The 20,519-nt window shown below is 46.3% G+C and overlaps 1 protein-coding gene across 1 annotated transcript in view; it reads right to left on the bottom strand.

Annotated features, from left to right (window-relative positions):
• Positions 1-19,638, bottom strand: part of Acsf3 (Acyl-CoA synthetase family member 3) — a 242,146-nt gene extending 222,508 nt beyond the window's left edge. The window contains exon 1 of the mRNA XM_068344483.1: positions 19,467-19,638. Coding sequence (XP_068200584.1) covers positions 19,467-19,472 — 6 coding nt within the window. The 5' untranslated portion in view covers positions 19,473-19,638. The remainder of the gene's footprint in view (positions 1-19,466) is intronic.
• Positions 19,639-20,519: the final 881 nt, after the last annotated feature.

Below are 20,519 nucleotides of genomic sequence, written 5' to 3'. Positions count from 1 at the left end.
TGGTATCTGGACGACAGTTGGCGCTGGTGGGCACACCCGCAACCTTCATAGCGATCGCTCGCGAGTTTTTTGAGTGTGTTTTCTGTCGAGCCGCAGAGTTGCAGCTATTATATATTCACCGGCTAAGTTAAATATTTAAAAATGATATTTTCAATTTAATATAAATTTTTTAATATACTTACCCGGTGAATATATATAATTAAAGGCCCTCCCTCCCTCCCCGATAGAGACCCTACGGACTGAGAAGAACTGAATTTATGGAGAAGTATATGCGGTATCTGGCCGATAGTCGGCGCTGGTGGGCACACCCGGCAGCCTTCATGGCGATCGCTCGCGAGTTTTTGGAACCTGTCGACCGTCAGAGACGTAAGCTATATATATATATTCACCGGCTAAGTTTAATATTTAAAATTTATATTACCGTAGAACCTATACCTCTTCTTAATAAGCTTCGACGGAGGATAGGCGAAAGTTGCATTCCCGAGTTCTCTCTTGACCTTCAACCAATCTTCTATATCACGAAGCGAATGTTTAGCAGCCTTGGAAAGAACGAGATCCGGGAGAAGAGGATTGAAATTCTTCCTTCTCATCAGGAAGATGGAAGCAGGCGACCTGCAAGCGGCTGCTACGAAGTAATTCGGGTACATGTCGAGAAGGTAGCGTAAAAGTTTTAAATAACACGAGAGAGGGATAGAGTCCGCTTCTAAGTCCTCCTTGTCGTCCGAAGAGATAGGTGACAGAGACGGTTCTTGATTCAACTCATTATTCTTCGTACTTTGTTTGTTTTCTTTCATCCAGTTCATCAGCTCTTGCAACTGTCGACGTAACGGAAGTAGATTCTCGTCTTCTTGAGTTGAAGTCGAAGTAACTGGGGTCATGGATTTCAACACGATCGCCACCGGAAGTCTCACACCAGTCGAATTATCTGTCACATGCAAAATCGAAGGAAAAGTTTCGACAGATGGATGAGTTGAAGATCTCGACGAACTCAGAATCGGTTGCTCCACAATCGAGTCGAAGGCAGCTGTCGCTGTCGTAAGAATACGAGGCGAAGTCCATATAGCTACACTACATGACGGGCGAGAGATATCTACTTCTCTGTTCCTCTTCACAGGGTGTGGAGATAGCACCTCTTCAGTCGAACATCTCTTCAACGGACGTGAGACTTTAGAATCACGCCACTTACGACGTCTAACTGGCGACGAATCACTCGACTCTGTCGATAACTGATTACCAAACGACACACCTTTCCAATGGTGTTTAGTCGAATCCTGCTGTCGCACCACAGGATCGACGGAGGAAGCGACTGTCTGTGGGCAAAACTCGACAGTCTCCCTTGGGCCTCCGGTATATCTTCTCCCCAAGGGGGGGGGGGGGGGAGCGGGACAGTGACCTTCATCTACGAGGACTATCGGGACAAACAGCCACCCCCTCAAATTGCACTGCACTGACACTTTTCACTATACTAGAAGTCTTTCCTATGAAAGACTTTACAGATAAACCTAAATGCATCATCGTATTAGCTAATACATCAAATTTCTTTTCAATTTTAGACTCGAGGCTGGCAATGGTGTCAGGAGAAATTCCACGGGAAGTTGGCAAAGGAGTTACAGGAGCAGGAGTAGGAGGACTTAAGATCGGACACATAATAAGAGACGAAGGAGAAGGAATAGGAGCAGGAGCTTCGATAGAAGAAGCCGAGGAAGCTAAACTAGTCGTACTTTCAGCTCTGAGAGCCGCCTTCCTCTTCCTATCCTTAATTATCTTCCCCGAGTGAGAAACAAAAACTTTCTACTGTTGTTCACTGCAATTCTTGTATTCATCACAAGTAGAATCTCTAGAGCACTCACAACCCCTACACTTAATGCACTTAGTGTGCAAAATGTTATTTTTATTAGTAAAATAAATTTTTGAATATACTTACCCGATAATCATGTAGCTGTCAACTCCGTTGCCCGACAGAATTCTATGGAGGGATACGCCAGCTATCACAATACTAGAAGGGGGTGTACTCACCAGCGCCACCTGTGGCCAGGTACTATAGTACTTCTTGTTGACACCTCCTCAATTTTTCCTCGGTCCACTGGTTCTCTATGGGGAGGAAGGGAGGGTCGATTAAATCATGATTATCGGGTAAGTATATTCAAAAATTTATTTTACTAATAAAAATAACATTTTTCAATATTAAACTTACCCGATAATCATGTAGCTGATTCACACCCAGGGGGGTGGGTGAAAAACCAGTGTACAAGACTAAAGGATAGCTAAGTATCCCGTATTTCATATAATCAGTTATCCACAATAACAATGAAATAATAAGTACCTGGTAAGGAAGTCGACTTGAACCGTTACTCTGCCTTTAATAAGATCGTCTTCCTTACTGAGCGCAGCGTTCCTCTTGGGAGGCTGAATCAACTCAAAGGTGCTAAAGTATACAGGGCTGCAACCCATACTAAAGGACCTCATCACAACCTTTAACCTCGGCGCTTCTCAAGAAAGAATTGACCACCCGCCAAATCAACAAGGATGTGGAAGGCTTCTTAGCCGACCGTACAACCCATAAAAAGTATTCAAGAGAAAGGTTAAAAGGTTATGGGATTATGGGAATGTAGTGGCTGAGCCCTCGCCTACTACTGCATTCGTTGTTACGAATGGTCCCAGGGTGTAGCAGTACTCGTAAAGAGACTGGACATCTTTGAGATAGAATGATGCGAACACTGACTTGCTTCTCCAATAGGTTGCATCCATAACACTCTGCAGAGAATGGCTCTGTTTGAAGGCCACTGAAGTAGCCACAGCTCCCACTTCATGTGTCCTTACCTTCAGCAAAGCAAGGTCTTCTTCCTTCAGATGAGAATGTGTTTCTCTAATCAGAAGCCTGAATAGTAAGAAACTGAGTTCTTAGAACTTGGAAAAGAAGGTTTCTTGATAGCACACTATAAGGCTTCTGATTGTCCTTGTAAAGGTTAAGACCTTTTTAGATAGTACCTAAGAGCTCTAACTGGGCAAAGTACTCTCTTCAGATCATTCCCCACCAAGTTGGACAGGCTTGGGATCTCGAACGACTTAGGCCAAGGACGTGAAGGAAGCTCATTTAGCAAAAACCGAGCTGCAAGGAACATGTAGCCGTTTCAGATGTGAAAACAATGATCCTGCTGAAGGAGTGGATCTCACTTACTCTTTTAGCTGTTGTCAAGCACACGAGGAAAAGAGTTTTTAATGTGAGGTCCTAAAAAGAGGCTGATTGGAGAGGTTCAAATCTTGATGACATAAGGAACCTTAGGACCACGTCTAGATTCCAGCCTGGAGTGGACAACCGACGTTCCTTTGAGGTCTCAAAAGACCTAGGGAGGTCCTGTAGATCTTTGTTGGTGGAAAGATCCAAGCCTCTGTGGCGGAAAACCGCTGCCAACATACTTCTGTAACCCTTGATCGTAGGAGCTGAAAGGGATCTTACTTTCCTTAGATATAACAGGAAGTCAGCAATCTGGGTTACAGTGGTACTGGTTGAGGAAACTGCATTGGTCTTGTACCAGCTACGGAAGACTTCCCCTTGAGACTGATAGATTCTGAGAGTGGATGTTCTTGCTTTGGCAATCGCTCTGGCTGCCTCCTTCGAAAAGCCCCTAGCTCTTGAGAGTCTTTCGAAAGTCTGAAGGCAGTCAGACGAAGAGCGTGGAGGATTGGGTGTACCTTCTTTACGTGAGGTAGACTTAGAAGGTTCACTCCTAGAGGAAGAGTCCTGGGAATGTCGACCAGCCATTGCAGTACCTCTAAGAACCATTCTCTCGCGGGCCAGAGCGGAGCCAACCAACGTCAGCCGTGTCCCTTTGTGAGAGGAGAACTTCTGAAGTACCCTGTTGACAATCTTGAACGGCGGGAATGCATACAGGTCGAGATGGAACCAATCCAGCAGAAAAGCATCCACGTGAACTGCTGCTGGGTCTGGAATCGGAGAACAATACAACAGGAGTCTCTAGGTTATCGAGGTAGTGAACAGATCTATGGTTGGCTGACCCCACAGGGCCCAAAGTCTGCTGCAAATATTCTTGAGAAGGGTCCACTCTGTGGGGATGACCTGACCCTTCCGTCTGAGGTGATCTGCCATGACATTCATACCGCCCTGAATGAACCTCGTTACCAGTTAGCTTTCGATCTTTAGACCAGATGAGTAGGTCCCTTGCGATCTAGAACAACTTCCACGAAAGAGTCCCTCCCTGCTTGAAGATGTAAGCCAGGGCTGTGGTGTTGTCAGAGTCCACCTCCACCACTTTGTTAAGCTGGAGGGACTTGAAGTTTATCAAGGCCAGAATAACCGCCAACAACTCCTTGCAATTGATGTGAAGTGTCCTTTGCTCCTGATTCCATGTTCCCGAGCATTCTTGTCCGTTCAAAGTCGCACCCCAGCCCGTGTCTGATGCGTCCGAGAGGAGACGGCGGTCGGGTTTCTGAACAGCCAAATAGACTTCCTTGAGAAGAAAGCTGTTCTTACACCACGCGAGAGAAGACCTCCTCTCTTCGGAAACAGGAACTGAGACCGTCTCTAGCGTCATGTCCTTTATCCAGTGAGCAACTAGATGATACTGAAGGGGGGGAGGTGGAGTCTCCCTAACACGATGAACAGGGCCAGCGATGAAAGTGTCCCTGTTAGACTCATCCACTACCTGACTGAGCATCGGTTCCTTCTCAGCATGCTCTGGATGCATTCTAGGGCTTGGAAGATCCTTGGGGCCGACGGAAAAGTCCGAAAAGCTCGACTCTGAAGATCCATACCCAAGGAGACAATGGTCTGGGATGGGACGAGCTGAGACTCCTCAAAATTGACCAGGAGGCCCAGTTCCTTGGTCAGATCCATAGTCCATTTGAAAATCTCCAGACAGCGACGACTTGTGGGAGCTCTTAAAAGCTAGTCGTCTGACGGAGCCGGACACAAGATCATGGTACTGCTGCACAGTCTGTGAACTGTCAATCATGGGCAAGCGAGGAAGTACAGTGACAACCCGAATCTGTCTAGACTGTCTGGTTCGTACAGACAACTCCTTATCGGGTTGCTGAGGTTGCCGCACTGCGTCACAACAAGTCACTTCTGTTGGTTGTTGAACGTCTTCCCCGTGACACATTGACTCCGTAAACAAAATATCCTCTAACAAGGACTAAGCTTGGACTGCATGTCTTGCAACACAGCTCAAGGTCTATGGGAGCAGGTGTGGTAACAGACGGGATTAGCGACTGAAGTGGAACCATTACCTTCCCTGGAAGCATGTTATGCTTAAATAAAAGTCCATAAGAGGCTATGCAGCTAAAGGCTCCCTCCAAATGACAGAGTCCTCAAGGGAATATCAGAAGGAGGGAGAAAAGAACTTTCTCATCTACAGGGACCATATCCTAGAAAAGCTAAGTTCTCTCAGTGAGGGTTCACTGGTGCAAAAGCAGCAGACTAGAAGGCAACGTTATGAAACTGCTTGACAGTCTAGTGAGTTGGCAACAACCAAAGATGTGCGACTGAGAAGCATGCGGTAAGGTATGCAGAGCATGTTGTATGCAGAGTATGCTGTATGCAGAGCATGCTGTATGTAGAGCATGTTGTATGCAGAGCATGCTGAATGCAGAGCATGCTGTATGCAGAGCATGTTGTATGCAGAGCATGCTGAATGCAGAGCATGCTGTATGCAGAGCATGTTGTATGCAGAGCATGCTGTATGCAGAGCATGCTGTATGTAGAGCATGTTGTATGCAGAGCATGCTGAATGCAGAGCATGCTGTATGCAGAGCATGTAGTATGCAGAGCATGCTGTAAGCAGAGCATGCTGTATGTAGAGCATGCTGTAAGGTAAGCAGAGCGTGTGCATGGCGTTTAACATTTCTCAGAAATTCCATGACCAGTGCTAGAGTGCTTTATGCATGCTTGCATGGGGTTTAAATATCAACATAATATTTACCTTACATTCATAACTCATGATTCATATTTTTTGCCATATTCTGCGATATTGTTAAAAATATATTGCAAGGAATACAAATATATTTTTATAAGTAATACAAATAACCTCCATTATCATAAGGTTTGAAAATGGAGGTAAGGTATGCTGAACAGCAGAGTCAGAACGAGCTGGAACAACAATAGTTGTGGTTTCCTCTTCAAGACTCTGTTGAGGGAACACCTGAGGCTCAGTCTGCAAAGGCTGATCAAAGGAAGTAGCAGAAGGTAGGCGCATGGGTGGAGGAGGCTGACTCCTGGCATGAGTGGCTGAACCCAAGGGTTGCGCTTGAGCGGTTGGCGGAAGCGGAGTAGCAAGTTCCTGTTCCTGTGGTGTGAGCGGAGCGCGATGAGGTAGAGGCTGCGCAGAACAAGGTAAATGTCTCGCAAGCTGAGGCTCCTGAGGCGCAAGGCTAAGGTGTAGTGGTGCTTGCCTTGTGGAGGGTTGAGCTCGCTGCAGTGAGAGCTGAGGAGACTGACTCAAGGACGGGAGAGGTTGTTGTACCTCAACCGAGTGTTGCATCACTGGTGGAGCAGCAAGTGGAGGCGGAGGAAGAGAGGTATAATCCTCCTGATCCCATTGTAAAGGTTGCCTTAAAGAAGGCAGAGGCTGAACACCACTGGGAACAGCAAACTCAGAACGTGGCTCAACATCGTACGCCTGGCAGGTGGTACTGCGATCAGGCGGAGCGAGCGCAGGCGGAGCGAGTGTAGGCGGAGGCGCAACACTCTCAGCCCGACACTCACGCATCAAGACCGAAAGTTGTGACTGCATGGACTGCAGTAGAGTCAACTTGGGGTCGGCAGACACTAAGGTCTGCTGAGGTAAAGCCTTAACAGCAGAGATCTGTTGCGGCAGAACCTTACTCCTCTTAGGCGGAGTGCATTCAACTGATGACTGAGGAGAGTCAGAGCTAACCCAATGACTGCATCCGGGTTGTTGAACTCTAACTTCGTACGTCTGGCATAGGTCTGGACTTTACGTTTAAGAGGTCTTGAGACCTGAGACCAGCGTTTTCTCCCCTAAATTTCTTCTGCAGACGAGCAAAATAAGGGCTCAATCGTCTGCGGGTGGGAGTGACGGTCTCGGTAAGACACGCCCACAACCACCGAGGATACTTCTGTGCGCCGATCAAGGCCTGCTGAACCCTTATGCCCTTCGACATTGCTTCTCCCCTGGGCTTGGGAGCTTGCAAGAGGTCCCGGACTGGGAGGACGACTGGCGCGCACAGAAGTACCCTCACGCACAACACTGACACACTTTGCGCTAATCACTTATCACTTTGATTTTCTGTTTGCACTTATTTCACTGAACTCGAAACTTTAAGTGGTTTGTACATGAAACACGCAATTCTATCCTTTCTCAAAAGTTAGTAATTGCGAAAACAGAATTACAATGTAACAGAAAAATCTAATGAAAGATAAATAATTCAGTGGCTGGAAAGAGACTAAACACTAGATCACTCTAGAAACGTTTACCTTCTTCCCTTAAAGAGACTAGGGAGAAGAGCAAAAACGATAACAACGTTACTCGCTTGAATGAAACGTTTATCCTCCTCTTTCTCCCTCCGTCTCTATCTCTCTCTCTCTCTCTATCTCTCTCTCTTGACTTAGAACCTGAGAGAAGAGCCCAATCATATATATCGTTAAAACATATTATTGTTAAAGGAAAAAACTGAAATATTTCCCAAAATGAAAAGTTCCTTTATTAGGATTAAAACCATTAAGTTAAGAAAGAATGAACAAAACGCTAGACACGGTTACTCTTACTGCAACGTGAAACCGTGAAAATTCTTTCTCTATCGTAACGATAGAGCGCAAGTTGAACGTTCTGAACGTCAACAACTGCAGAGACAAAACAAAACGTTAGTTCAACTTTGAAAACAGTACGAGACTATCAAAGAAATTCTTTCAAACTCTGTGGCGGAAATAGCATAATATGTTAACAGGTAAAACCGAAATGACGGGCTCAATGTTAATTAACTTCGGTACCAAGAAAAGACCGCCTACTATTAGGAAGGTCGAATATAAACAAATATAAAAATTAATTTTAATAAGTTTATAAAAAAGGAAGTTAATCGAAGATGCCTATAAGAGGCGGAGAGATATAAAATAAATCTATAACTTTTGTTAAGCAAAATTAAGAAAGAGAGTCTATACTCTCTTAGACACCAACACTTCCGTCTAAGGGAAGGGTCGGCCATTTAAAGGTGAAAGAGAGTTCATACTCTCTTCGTCACCATAATTTCAAATTAATTCCAAAAGCTAACTAAGCTAATATAGAAGGTTCCAGTAAAGCGACAGCCGAAATCAAAGAGAAATACTTCACCAAAATCGTGAAAATACTCCAAGAACATAAGCGTATCCCAGAACGTCTTGCCGGAAGCACGACAGAGGAAAAATTGAGGAGGTGTCAACAAGAAGTACTATAGTACCTGGCCACAGGTGGCGCTGGTGAGTACACCCCCTTCTAGTATTGTGATAGCTGGCGTATCCCTCCATAGAATTCTGTCGGGCAACGGAGTTGACAGCTACATGATTATCGGGTAAGTTTAATATTGAAAATCATAAATTAATTTAACTAACCTAGTTTTGCACCCTCCAGCGCAAAAACTAACTACTGAAGGACTAGAGTCCGACATGATGGTAAGACCACAAAATTGCAGAAAAGAAATTCAGCTTTAATCCTACAAACATGGAATTGAATATTTCACCGATATTGGAGAGATAATACTTCCCAACAAATGATGAAAAAAGTCTGCACTGACCACCGATATTCACCAGAAGCCGGCAGAGAACGAATTGATGTTACCCGGACAGTTGTACCTATAGCTCCCTCGAGCGGAGGGAGATGACGTCACCTACATCAGCGATGGCGGCGCCACAACGGTAGTTTTGAATCTATTGTCTGCCATTCGTAGGGAACCTACAGCTGTATAATTGTTCGGTAAGACACTGCAATAAAAATCTCTACTCTACCAAGCCAAAATGACAAATTCGGAGATAATTTGTATTTTTCCTAACCATACAAACCTTAGATATTTACATGGGGTATTACTTTCGGCGTAGCTGAATGACGAGCCATTGGATTTTTAACGAGGGTTAACTACCCTCTTGCTAGTTAGCAAGGGGGTAGGGGAGGGGTAGCTAGCTACCCCTCCCCCCTCACACACCGGTGAACTGATTCACTTCGCTTAGAGGTAGGACTTCACGGGGGACAGGGCTGGCGGGCAAATATGTGTAAATAGCTAAGGTTTGTATGGTTAGGAAAAATACAAATTATCTCCGAATTTGTCATTTGTTCCGTAACCGAAATACAAACCACGCTATTTACATGGGGTGACTTAACCCTTAGGTAGGGTGGAAAGTCCCAGCCTTACTGGCTTTGGCTTTTGCCCGGGGACTCAGAATCCAAGTGAGTAGCACTCGGGAAAAGGAGTCCCAGCACCTCGCAAATTCCTTGCTCTGCAAGGAACGTGCGGCCTACATAAGCTTGTGTGTGAAGGAATGAAGTGTGACTCGTCCTAGGAAGTTGACCTGAAGTCCTTTAGATGGAATTCCAGGCTAGGACGTTCCCAATACCACCTCGTCAGGGTATGGGGGACGCGACAGTATTATATTAATACTAGGAACACAAGTAAGCATGGTTTACCTGCAGTAGTTTGAGGTCAGCTATGAAGAGAGCCCAGGATGCTGCTTTCCCCAAGAGAGGGGAAGATGAAGAAAAGAGTAAGGGCCAGACATACTTTTTCATTAATGCAGTCTAAAACCGGGTAACAATGCCCTCAACCTTCTGCTACCTGTCCATTAAGGAGGCTGAGGTTAGACCAGCTGTTGTGCAGCCACCACAGGGCCGATAGAGAAAGTATCGAGACTCCTGTGGGTCACGTCCTGCAGGTAGTGGGCTGTGAAAGTTGTTTGACACTTCCACACCCCAGCTTGTAGAACCTGCGTCACAGAGAAATTCCCTTTGAATGCCAGAGACGTTGCGATGCCTCTGACATCGTGTGCTCTAGGGCGACGTGACGGAGGAGGGTCTGGATTCAGGGCATGATGGATGACCCTTCGAATCCAAGCTGAGATGGTATTCTTGGTGACCCTCCTCTTCATCCTTCCTGTGCTCTCAAACAGGGCTTGCACGCGAGGACGGATTGCAGCTGTTCTTTTAAGATAACGCCTCAGACTCCTTACTGGGCATAGTAGGAAATGGTCTGGGTCATCTGTTACAGAACGAAGGCTCAAAATCCTGAAGGAGTCGAACCGTGGGTCCGGAACTCCAGGATTTTGAGTCTTAGCTACAAACTCAGGGACGAACCTGAACGTTACCTCCCCCCATCCCCTTGAATGGGCGACGTCGTACGAGAGACCATGAAGTTCACTGACATGCTTGGCTGACGTCAGGGCGAGCAGGAACACCGTCTTCCAAGTCAGGTGACGATCAAAAGCCTGGCGTAATGGTTCGTAGGGAGGTCTCTTAAGAGACCTGAGAACCCGAACCACGTTCCATAGAGGAGGTCTCACTTCCGACTGAGGGCAGGTAAGTTCGTAGCTTCATATGAGCAAAGAAAGTTCCAGCGAGGAAGAAATGTCTATTCCTTTCAGCCTGAAGGCCAGGCTCAAGGCTGAGCAATAGCCTTTCACCGCCAAGACCAAAAGGCGCATTTCCTCCCGCAAATAAACAAAAAACTCCGCTATTGCTGGAATAGTGGCATCGAGGGGAGAGATACCCCTCCCTCGACACCAACAACAGAAGACTCTCCACTTCGCCTGGTAGACCCCTGCAGATGACTTTCGCAGGTGTCGAGACATCCTCTCCGCAACTTGTTGCGAAAAGCCTCTCTGTGAGGAGATGCTGGATAGTCGAAGCGATGCTACGGCTTTGTGGAAGATGTTGCAGTGTGTTGCTTGAGTAGCTCGTGTCGTGGGGGAAGTTCTCTCGGGAGTTCCGTCAGGAGCTGCAGAAGGTTCGGAAACCACTCTGCATGATGCCATAGCGGAGCTATCAAGGTCATTGACAGGTTGACCGATAGTCTGATCTTGTTGAGCACCCTTCTCATCAGACAGAACGGTGGGAAGGCGTAGACGTCGATGTTGTCCCACCGTTGTTGGAAGGCATCTTGCCAGAGTGCCTTGGGGTCCGAGACTGGGGAGCAGTACAGCGGCAGCTTGAAGTTCAAGGCTGTCGCGAACAGGTCCACTGTCGGGGAACCCCACAAAGTCAGGACTTTGTTGGCTACTAGACGATCCAAAGACCACTCGGTACTCACTATCGAAGATGCTCTGCTCAGACTGTCGGCGAGCACATTCGTTTTGCCCAGAATGAAGCGAGCTGATAGTGGAATCGAGTGGACTTCGGTCCATCTCAGTATCTCTACTGCAAGATGGGATAGCTGTTGTGAAAAGGTACCTCCCTGCTTGTTGATATAAGCCACTATTGTGGTGTTGTCGCTCATCACCACCACGGAGTGACCCGCCAGGATCTGTTGGAACTGTTGAAGAGCCAGATATACAGCCTTCATTTCTAGCAGATTGATGTGGAGGTATTTTTTTTATTCTGACCATAGGCCCGAGATCCTCTGGTTCAGAACGTGGGCCCCCACCCTTCTTTTGATGCGTCCGAGAACAGCATCCAATCCGGGGGGAGGACGAGAAGATCCACTCCCTTTCGAAGGTTTTCATCGTTCAACCACCACTGCAGGTCCGTCCGTTCCGCAGGCCCCATAGGGACCAAAACGTCCAGGGAATCTTTGCCTTGATTCCACCGGGACTTGAGTCGCCATTGCAGGGATCTCATCCTGAGGCGGCCGTTTGGAACTAGACGAGCCAAGGAAGACAGGTGACCTAGGAGACGTAACACCTAGGAGACGTAACAAAGATTGGGCTGGAAGCTCTTCTCGTCTGAGGAAAGGATCTGCGACCCTCCTCAGCCTTGCTATCCTGTCGTCTGATGGGAAGGCTTTGTGGAGATTGGTGTCCAATATCATGCCTAGATATACCAGTTGTTGAGATGGAAGCAGAGAAGACTTTTCGAGATTTACCATGATCCCTAGATCTTGGCTAAGTCCCAGAAGCTTGTCTCGGTGTCGAAGAAGGGTCGACTCCGAGTCTGCCAGGATCAGCCAGTCGTCCAGATAACGAAGGAGACGGATGTCGATCCTGTGTGCCCACGAAGATATCAGGGTGAACACTCTGGTGAACACCTGTGGTGCTGTGGAAAGACCGAAACACAGCACCTTGAACTCGTAGATCTTGTTGTCTAGGCTGAATCTCAAGTACTTCCTGGAAGACGGATGGATTGGGATCTAGAAGTACGCGTCCTTCAGATCCAGTGTGCACATGAAGTCTTGCGGTCTCACTGCAAGTCTGACCGTGTCTGCTGTCTCCATGCTGAACAAAGTTTGTTTGACAAACTTGTTCAGGGCTGAGAGGTCGATGACTGGTCTCCAGCCTCCAGACGCCTTCTTTACAAGAAGGAGTCGACTGAAGAAGCCTGGGGAGCCGTCGACGACCTCTTGGAGAGCGTCCTTCTTGAGCATGGTCTCGACTTCTGCCCGAAGAGCTAGCCCCTTTGCCAATCCCATGGCATAGGAGCTCAACGACACTGGATTCGCTGTCAGGGGAGGGAGAGATGTTATGAACGGGACACAATATCCTTGGCTGATCATGGAGATCGTCCAGGAATCGGCCCCGTGTTGCTGCCACCTGAACGCGCAACTTTGCAGGCATCCCCCCACTGGTGGACATGCAGGGGGATTGCCAATCCTAGCGTTTGCAGCCTCGGCCGCTCCCTCTAGGATTCCTGCCTCCCCTGGAGGACTTTCCGCCCTTCTTGTCTTTGACAGGAAAGGGCTGCTGTTTGGACACCTTTGCCTTTGCTGCCGGAGCCGGTTTCGATGTCCTAGATTGACGAGGCTGTTGTTGTTGAGGTGCTGGAGGCTTGTAGGGTCTGGATATAAGAGCCCTTTGGAGGAGAGAATCGTGATTCGATTTCCTCCACCTCTCAGCTGTCCGTTCCACATCCTTGGGCTCAAACAGGCTCCTTCCAAGGATGGAAGAGTGTCTGAGCTTGCAGACATCCACGGCTGGGACCTTCGAGTGGAACCTCTCGGTCACCGCATCACGACGCTTCAGGATTGAGTTTGCCCACAAGTTCGAAACTTGGTGAGCCAGAAACTCGATGGTGCGTGTGCCCGAGAGGAGGAAAGTCTCCATGGCTTTCCTGGTGCTCTCCTTGGACAAGTCCTCAGATCGCAACAGGATGCCCAGAGACCCCAGCCAGACATCCAGCCACGAAGTGGCCTGCATGGCACACTTTGCGACTTTCTCCTGGCTCAAGATCTCTGTAGCCGAGAATGTCACCTGCCGGGCGGAGAGTTTCTCAAGAGAAATTCCCCTGGTAAGCTCTTCCACAGAATGATGGAGAGGAAGAGCTAAACAAGGCTCCCCCATGATCTCGAAGTACCTCCTCTGTTGTACACGAGGAGGTGGGAGGAGTTTTTTACCGGCAGAGGAACGGCTGGAGGAGGCGAGATCGGAGAGCTGGCCCTCAACCTTGTCTCTGGCACTCTTTACCCCCTGGGACCAGGGCAGAGCCGCGCTGGCCTTCGGGGGTTTTTGAGTGCCGTAGACTTGGTCCAGGAACGTATCCTTGCCTTCGCGAGGGGCGGTCTCCGGGTCCTTGAACCTGTTGAGTTGCCTCATCAGATTCAGGACCTGCCAGAAGGCATGCTCCGACTCATGCTGCTCTCCTCCTGGTGGACTGGCAGCAAAGTCTCCTGTCCCCAACTGCTCTACTTGGGGGAACATGTGGACATTCTCTTGGGGTCTTGCTGGCTCTGGTCGAATCCTGGAAGAAGACTTTGGGACGGTCTTCGAGTCCTTGGGCTCCCTCCTAGGAGGAATACAGGACTGCAGTAAAGAAGTCTGAGGGCTCCTCTCTGCCCCCACACGGGACAATTCTACTCGAGGTGGCGTTCCTCCCATTGGTGCCGAGGGAGAATGTCTCACCTCGCTGGATTCTCCTGAGGACGGAAAGGCTTCGTCCACAGGAGAAGGAGAAAACGTCTGAGAGGGGGAAGGGGCCTTCCTGACGGACTTCTTATGAGCCAGTTTAACCCTAGGAGAAGTCACCAAGAAGTCTACTCCTCTCTTCCTCTTCAGCGGAGACGAGGCTGCCGTTGGTTTCAGGCCCAGATCAGCAAGGGCCGGCTTAACAACCTGGACGACCGCTCTGATCAGGGACCCAAACCAAGGCTGACGGCTGACAGACGCAGTTTCAGCGACTCCCGCTGGAGGCAAGGGGATCGGGCGATCCTTTTGAGTAGACACCACAGGGCCTGCCTGAAAAGAAGATGAAGTGTTGCCTAGACCTCTCTGAAGATTTTTCCTCCTCCTGCAAGTGCGCTGTTCTGAGCTTACAGGGGGGAGATCGTGAAGACGATGATCTGGAAGTACGCGCTCCTGAAGACTCGCAAGGTTACCTGTGCTGCAAAACCCGGCAGGAATCGCGGTCGAGATCGAGCTGGCGCTCGCGCGATGGTAAAATCGCAGGTTCGCGCGCGGACGAACGTTAGCGCACATGCGCGCAGAGATGAAAGCGCGGGTGTGCGTGGGCGAGGGGGCGCGAATGCGAAAGTGCGGGTGGGCACGCAGGTGAGGATGCGCGCGGTTAAGGGTGAGCGCTGGCGGCCGGGAAAACGATGACGCGCAGGCGAGCGATGGCGCATAGGGCGAGAAGGTGACCGACTGCGCACAGGAGAGATAGCGCGTGGGCGCGTAGGAGACCTTCGGCGATCAGAAGTGTGGCCGTATGGGCGCGTTGGAGAGCGCTTCCGCGCAGGCGAAGGATCGCGCGGGCGCGCAGGAGATAGCTGGCACGCAGGAGATCGCTGGCGCACAGGTGCGCAGTCAGGAGAAAACAGCTGGGGAGCAGGACCAGAAGGAGTAGTAGCGCACGCAAGAGAACGATCGTGGGCGCGCACAGGAGACTTCTCGTGGGCGCGCACAGGAGACTTCTCATGGGCGCGCGGTGTCTCATTCCAATCTAGAAGTGCGCACAGGTGAGTGCGCGTGATGGCGCGCAGGCGATGGCTGGCGCGTGGGCGAGATCTGAGGGCACACAGGTGATCGTAGGCAAGGAAGCGAAGGAAGAATCTCCTTACCTGCGCCCAGATCCGGAGAGCGTGGGCGCGCATCAGGAACAGAGCACGCAGATGTGCGCTGGCGAGTAGGCAATCGTGGGCGTTCAGGAGAACGTGGGCGCGCAGATGTGCGCTGGCGAGTAGGCAATCGTGGGCGTTCAGGAGAACGTGCGCGCGCAGATGTGCGCGCGCAGATGTGCGCTGGCGCACAGGAGATCTCTGACGAGCAGGAGAGCGCTGACGCGCAGGTGAGCGCTGGCGAGCAGGAGATGGCGAGATGACTCAGCTACAGGAAATCACTGGCGCGTTGAGTCCGAAGAGGGCTGGTCCACAGCTACAGCAGGAGAGTGCTTGCGCGCTGGAGATCATGGGCGCGCAGGTAAAACCAGGCACTTAAGGGACTTACTCACATTGTGAGATAAGGCCTTTTGCCCCGAAGGGACCGGTGCCCGTTGGATAATGGGGTGCGTTGGCGCCCACTGCGCATCTGCGATCAGGAACGGAGAAGGAAAACTCCCAGGTCTGGCAGGCGTAGGAGATCGCGAACAATCTGCTGAGAGGACTAAAAATGCAGCTGCAACGGTCTGCTTACGTCGAGGAGGATCCTCTGCCGGGGACGTCGAAGGCGATGAACCGAAGAGGCAACTCCTAACTCCCTTGTAGGGAGAAGGAAGGCCTCTACGGCGAAGAGGAGGGCGAGCCTTACGGCGAAGACGACCTCGAGGGGCAACAACACCATCGTCGGTCCTCCGAAGAGGAGTCTCTGTCAGTGAACTCCCCGGAGGGAGAGAATCACCCGCAGGAAAGACCGTTGGACTCAGCTCCTCCCTCGAAGGATGTTCGGAGGGGGGAACAAAGCCTTCAGCAACATCCGCAACAACAGCAGGGGTTTGACCCGACCCGTCGGAAGCCTCTGCCACAACAACGTCAAAAATAGACAGAGGATCTACCTCTGCTATTACCGGCGACTGCTTGACAGCTGCACCCAACTGGATCAGGTCAAACAGGGCTTCCCTGGAGGGCAAGCCCTTAAGCCCCAAGAAACCCCAAAGCTGCAAAAGATCATCATTAGCAACAGAGTTATCAATATCCTTCCCCGGAGGAGGAGGAGGAGCTGCCTCACTATGTGAAGCAACTCCCTCTCCCGAACCCCGAAGTTGGTCAACAAAAGAAAGGCCTACGCTACCACTTGCCGGCCTCTCACGAGAGACCAATCGAGTGGGAGCTTCGGGCAACGGAAGAAGAGTCTTTGGAACCTTCCTTCTTCAAGGAAGCCCTTGAAGGAGAAAGGTCACGCCTAGAGTTCTTCTTACGTCGCCTGGAAAACCCCTCCCAATGGGAGGTAGACCACTCCCTACAAGTTTTATCCCTATCACACCGTTGACCTCTGCAGTACGGACACAAGGTGTGAGGGTCCGTCTCGACCGCCGACATGAATGTCCTACAAGGGCGGTCGGGAAAGCCAGGGCACTTCTATATGATAGAGTGAGAGAGGCCAACTTCCAAACACACAAGCTGCAAGAAAAAGCAAAAATAGAGTAAAGCTGTCAAAAATGCGTGGGTGAGACAGACAGGTCTGATCATCACCCGAGCCAAAGGTGAAGTGAATCAGTTCACCGGTGTGTGAGGGGGGAGGGGTAGCTAGCTACCCCTCCCCTACCCCCTCGCTAACTAGCGAGAGGGTAGTTAACCCTCGTTAAAAATCTAATGGCTCGTCATTCAGCTACGCCGAAAGTAATACCCCATGTAAATAGCGTGGTTTGTATTTCGGTTACGGAACAAATAAAGATTGACGCTTTGTTACTAGTACAGATGTGTGCGGAGTGGTTAGTCTATCGCCGCTACCTACCTCTGCTAACTAGCGGAGGGTAGTTACATCTCGCAAAAGATTTAACAGCTAGTTTCAGCTATCGCCAAAATACATCACTGTAAAGAGAGCAAGGGTTTGTATATAGTGCCAGAACAAATTCACAATGATAAAGATGCTTGTAAAAACCTATTCACTATAATTGTGGTGCCATTGAAATTAAAATGAAACTGTCACACAGCTTTGATATAAGAATAAATGTAGCCCTGGCAAACAGAACCGACACTTTAGGGAACTACAAAGGAAATGGAGACCGACACTCTTAAGGGGGATGCTGTCTATATCATATTTCCTTTATGAAGTCTATGTAATAGGGTAATCACAGGCAAAACGGCATGATATGACTAAAACACAAAGAGGAAATCAGTTTAAACTTGTCAGGATGAGAAACATACGAAGGGGTATTGCATCACTGAACACATACAAATGGAATCAGTAGACTCAATTCATGTAGAATACTGTACAGTACTTGAATTTCCCTGGGAAAAAGGAAACTCGGCTCTCATTGAAAGAAGATATAGAGGGAGGGGCTAAGTACAAATGAACGAAGAGGAGTGATCCTATTAGTAGAAAGACGGTGAGGGATTAACTAATGCACAGTAAGACTTAAGTGGTTCATGCATAAAAAAGTATTTACACAGAAAGGAACAGGAGCAGATAGAATGTTAACAAAGAAATGAGAAATATCTCAGGAGTATAAGATATTTGGTATAATTTTTCTTGGATTTATTATGAATCCTAGAGAATAGTATATTGAGAAGAAAAGGTTAGTTTTACCTTCATTTATCAATTCTACAGTAAATTTTCTACACTCAAAAACCCAGTTCCAAACTGGGTGATCCCCATTGCCGTAAGATATATTAGGGTATATATCCCTAACTATTTAGTTGTGACAGAAATAAAGATCATTTTCAAAGAAAACAATTATTTTTCTATAAGAAATTCTTTTTTTACTTAGAAAGTTTTCCTATTCTAAGCTATAATAATACCAACGTCTTCAATAGCGAAGTACAATCTATTTAAAAATTTAATGTAGTTTCATTATTTCGGTAACTACATTGAAAACGCTCTCCATTCAGTATAAATATAGCTATTGTTGCACGAGTGAAAGTAAAAAGTATCCGCGAAATAACGACCAACAGGAATATTCCGCTTGCCAAAACAGAAGAGCAGTGGGATAATGTTAATTTTGCAAGCGTAAGGAGCTACGCTGGAGTAAAAACCATTAGAGACAAGAGAGACATGATGTGAATCATAGATAATTATGATACTTTAATTTCCAGCCATTTACATGAACCATATACTAATTATGCATTTATAACCATAATTATTGCTACAAATCACTGTTTTAGTTTTTCCCTACCAAAAAGCCATTTCACACTGATCTCCCCATATTTATTTTCAAAAGGGTGGTAGTTAAACTAACAAGTGTTTGCCTCAATATTTAAGGTAAGAAATGGATAAAACACAAGATAGCAGGTAGGAAAAATGTATGGTTCATGTATTTAGGTAGAAATTAAAATATATATTCACCTGATTGGCTTATCATTGCTATTATTATTATCATTACTAGCTAAGCTACAACCCTAGTTGGAAAAGTATGATGCTATAAGCCCAGAGGCTTCCATAGGGAAAATAGCCCAGTGAGGAAAGGAAAAATGGAGAATAGAATATTTTAAGAAGAATAACAACATTAAAATAAATATCTCCTATATAAACTATGAAAACTTAAACAAAACGAGAGGAAGAGAAATGAGAGAGAATATTGTGCTCGAGTGTACCCTCAAGCAAGAGAACCCAAACCCAAGACATTGGAAGACCATGGTACAGAGGCTATGGCACTAACCAAGACTAGAGAATAACGGTTTAATTTGGGAGTGTCCTTCTCCTAGAAGAGAAACTTCCCATAGCTAAAGAGTCTCTTCTACCCTTACCAAGAAGAAAGTGGCCACTGAACAATTAGTGCAGTAACCCCTTGAGTGAAGAAGAAATATTTGGTAACCTGTGTTGTCAAGTGTATGAGGACAGAGGAGAATATGTAAAGAATATGCCAGACTATTCAGTGTGGATGTGTGTAGGCAAAGTGAAAATGAACCGTAACCAGAGAGAAGGATCCAATGAACTACCATCAAAATGTGTTCTATGTTTTGAGCTGGCAGCCCCTGTATTTTTCGTGTCAAGAATTGCTTTCCTCAATATGAAAATCCACTTCATTTCCAAACTGTACTCCAAATCAGGTATGACCTATATTTGAAACAGGTGACAGTGATCCACAGTTCTCGATATCCCATCACTGTTCATGCCTCGTATTGAGTCAATATTCTACTCTGAAAAGGAATTGTTAACAGCAAATATCCTAACCTACTTATCATTCCGACAGATCTACTGTATATTGGATAGCAAAAATTCAGCAAAGTTTTCAATACCCTTTGAAAATCAAAAGTAATGTATCAGCTGGCACATTAAAGCTATGAAAGTCTCTCACCTTCATTGTTCCTAACAATTTAGGTTCCTTCTCGATTCAGTCTTTCTAAGCTCTTAACATGTTATGCAATGATAGATACAGAAACTCAATTATTAGTTGTTCATCCGACAAGATACCGTCATATCACCCACTCAACTCAACTTGGTTCTCATCAGAATCAGCTGATCAGATCAGATCAGATTCACGTTGAAGATTCGTCCTTGCAACGGCGCCTCCCTGTCTTTAGTTTTGTGTGTTCCTTATTTTCAATAGTTTTTTTTCTCTTTTCATCCACATTTGCTGTGGTACACTTTTCTTATTTTCAATATTTTCTTCACAAAAAAATGAATTTTCCAGCTGTTTGTGCATTATCTTGTCCATATGGTTGTTGAAGCTTTATTGCTTTTCTTCATGTATCGCTATACTGTGGACAATATAACATGCAGTGGTTAACATTCTCTTCTACATCACAGAATACACAGTTTATATTTCCACCTTGAGGTCTGTTTATATATATATATATATATATATATATATATATATATATATATATATATATATATATATATATATATATATATATATATATATATATATATATATATATATATATGTGTGTGTGTGTATATATATATATATATATATATATATATATATATATATATATATATATATATATATATATATATATATATATATATATACATTTATATATATATATATACACACACACACACATATATATATATATATATATATATATATATATATATATATATATATATATATATATATGTGTGTGTGTGTGTGTGTATATATATATATATATATATATATATATATATATATATATATATATATATATATATATATATATATATATATATATATATATATATATATATACACACACATATATATATATATATATATATATATATATATATATATATATATATATATATATATATATATATATATATATATATATATACATATATATACATATATTTCTATATATATGTAGGCCTATATGTATATATATATATATATATATATATATATATATATATA

Source organism: Palaemon carinicauda, chromosome 21 (assembly GCF_036898095.1).
Source record: "Palaemon carinicauda isolate YSFRI2023 chromosome 21, ASM3689809v2, whole genome shotgun sequence".
Classification (NCBI taxonomy): Eukaryota; Metazoa; Arthropoda; class Malacostraca; order Decapoda; family Palaemonidae; genus Palaemon; species Palaemon carinicauda.
This window is presented reverse-complemented; position numbering and strand designations above follow the sequence as displayed.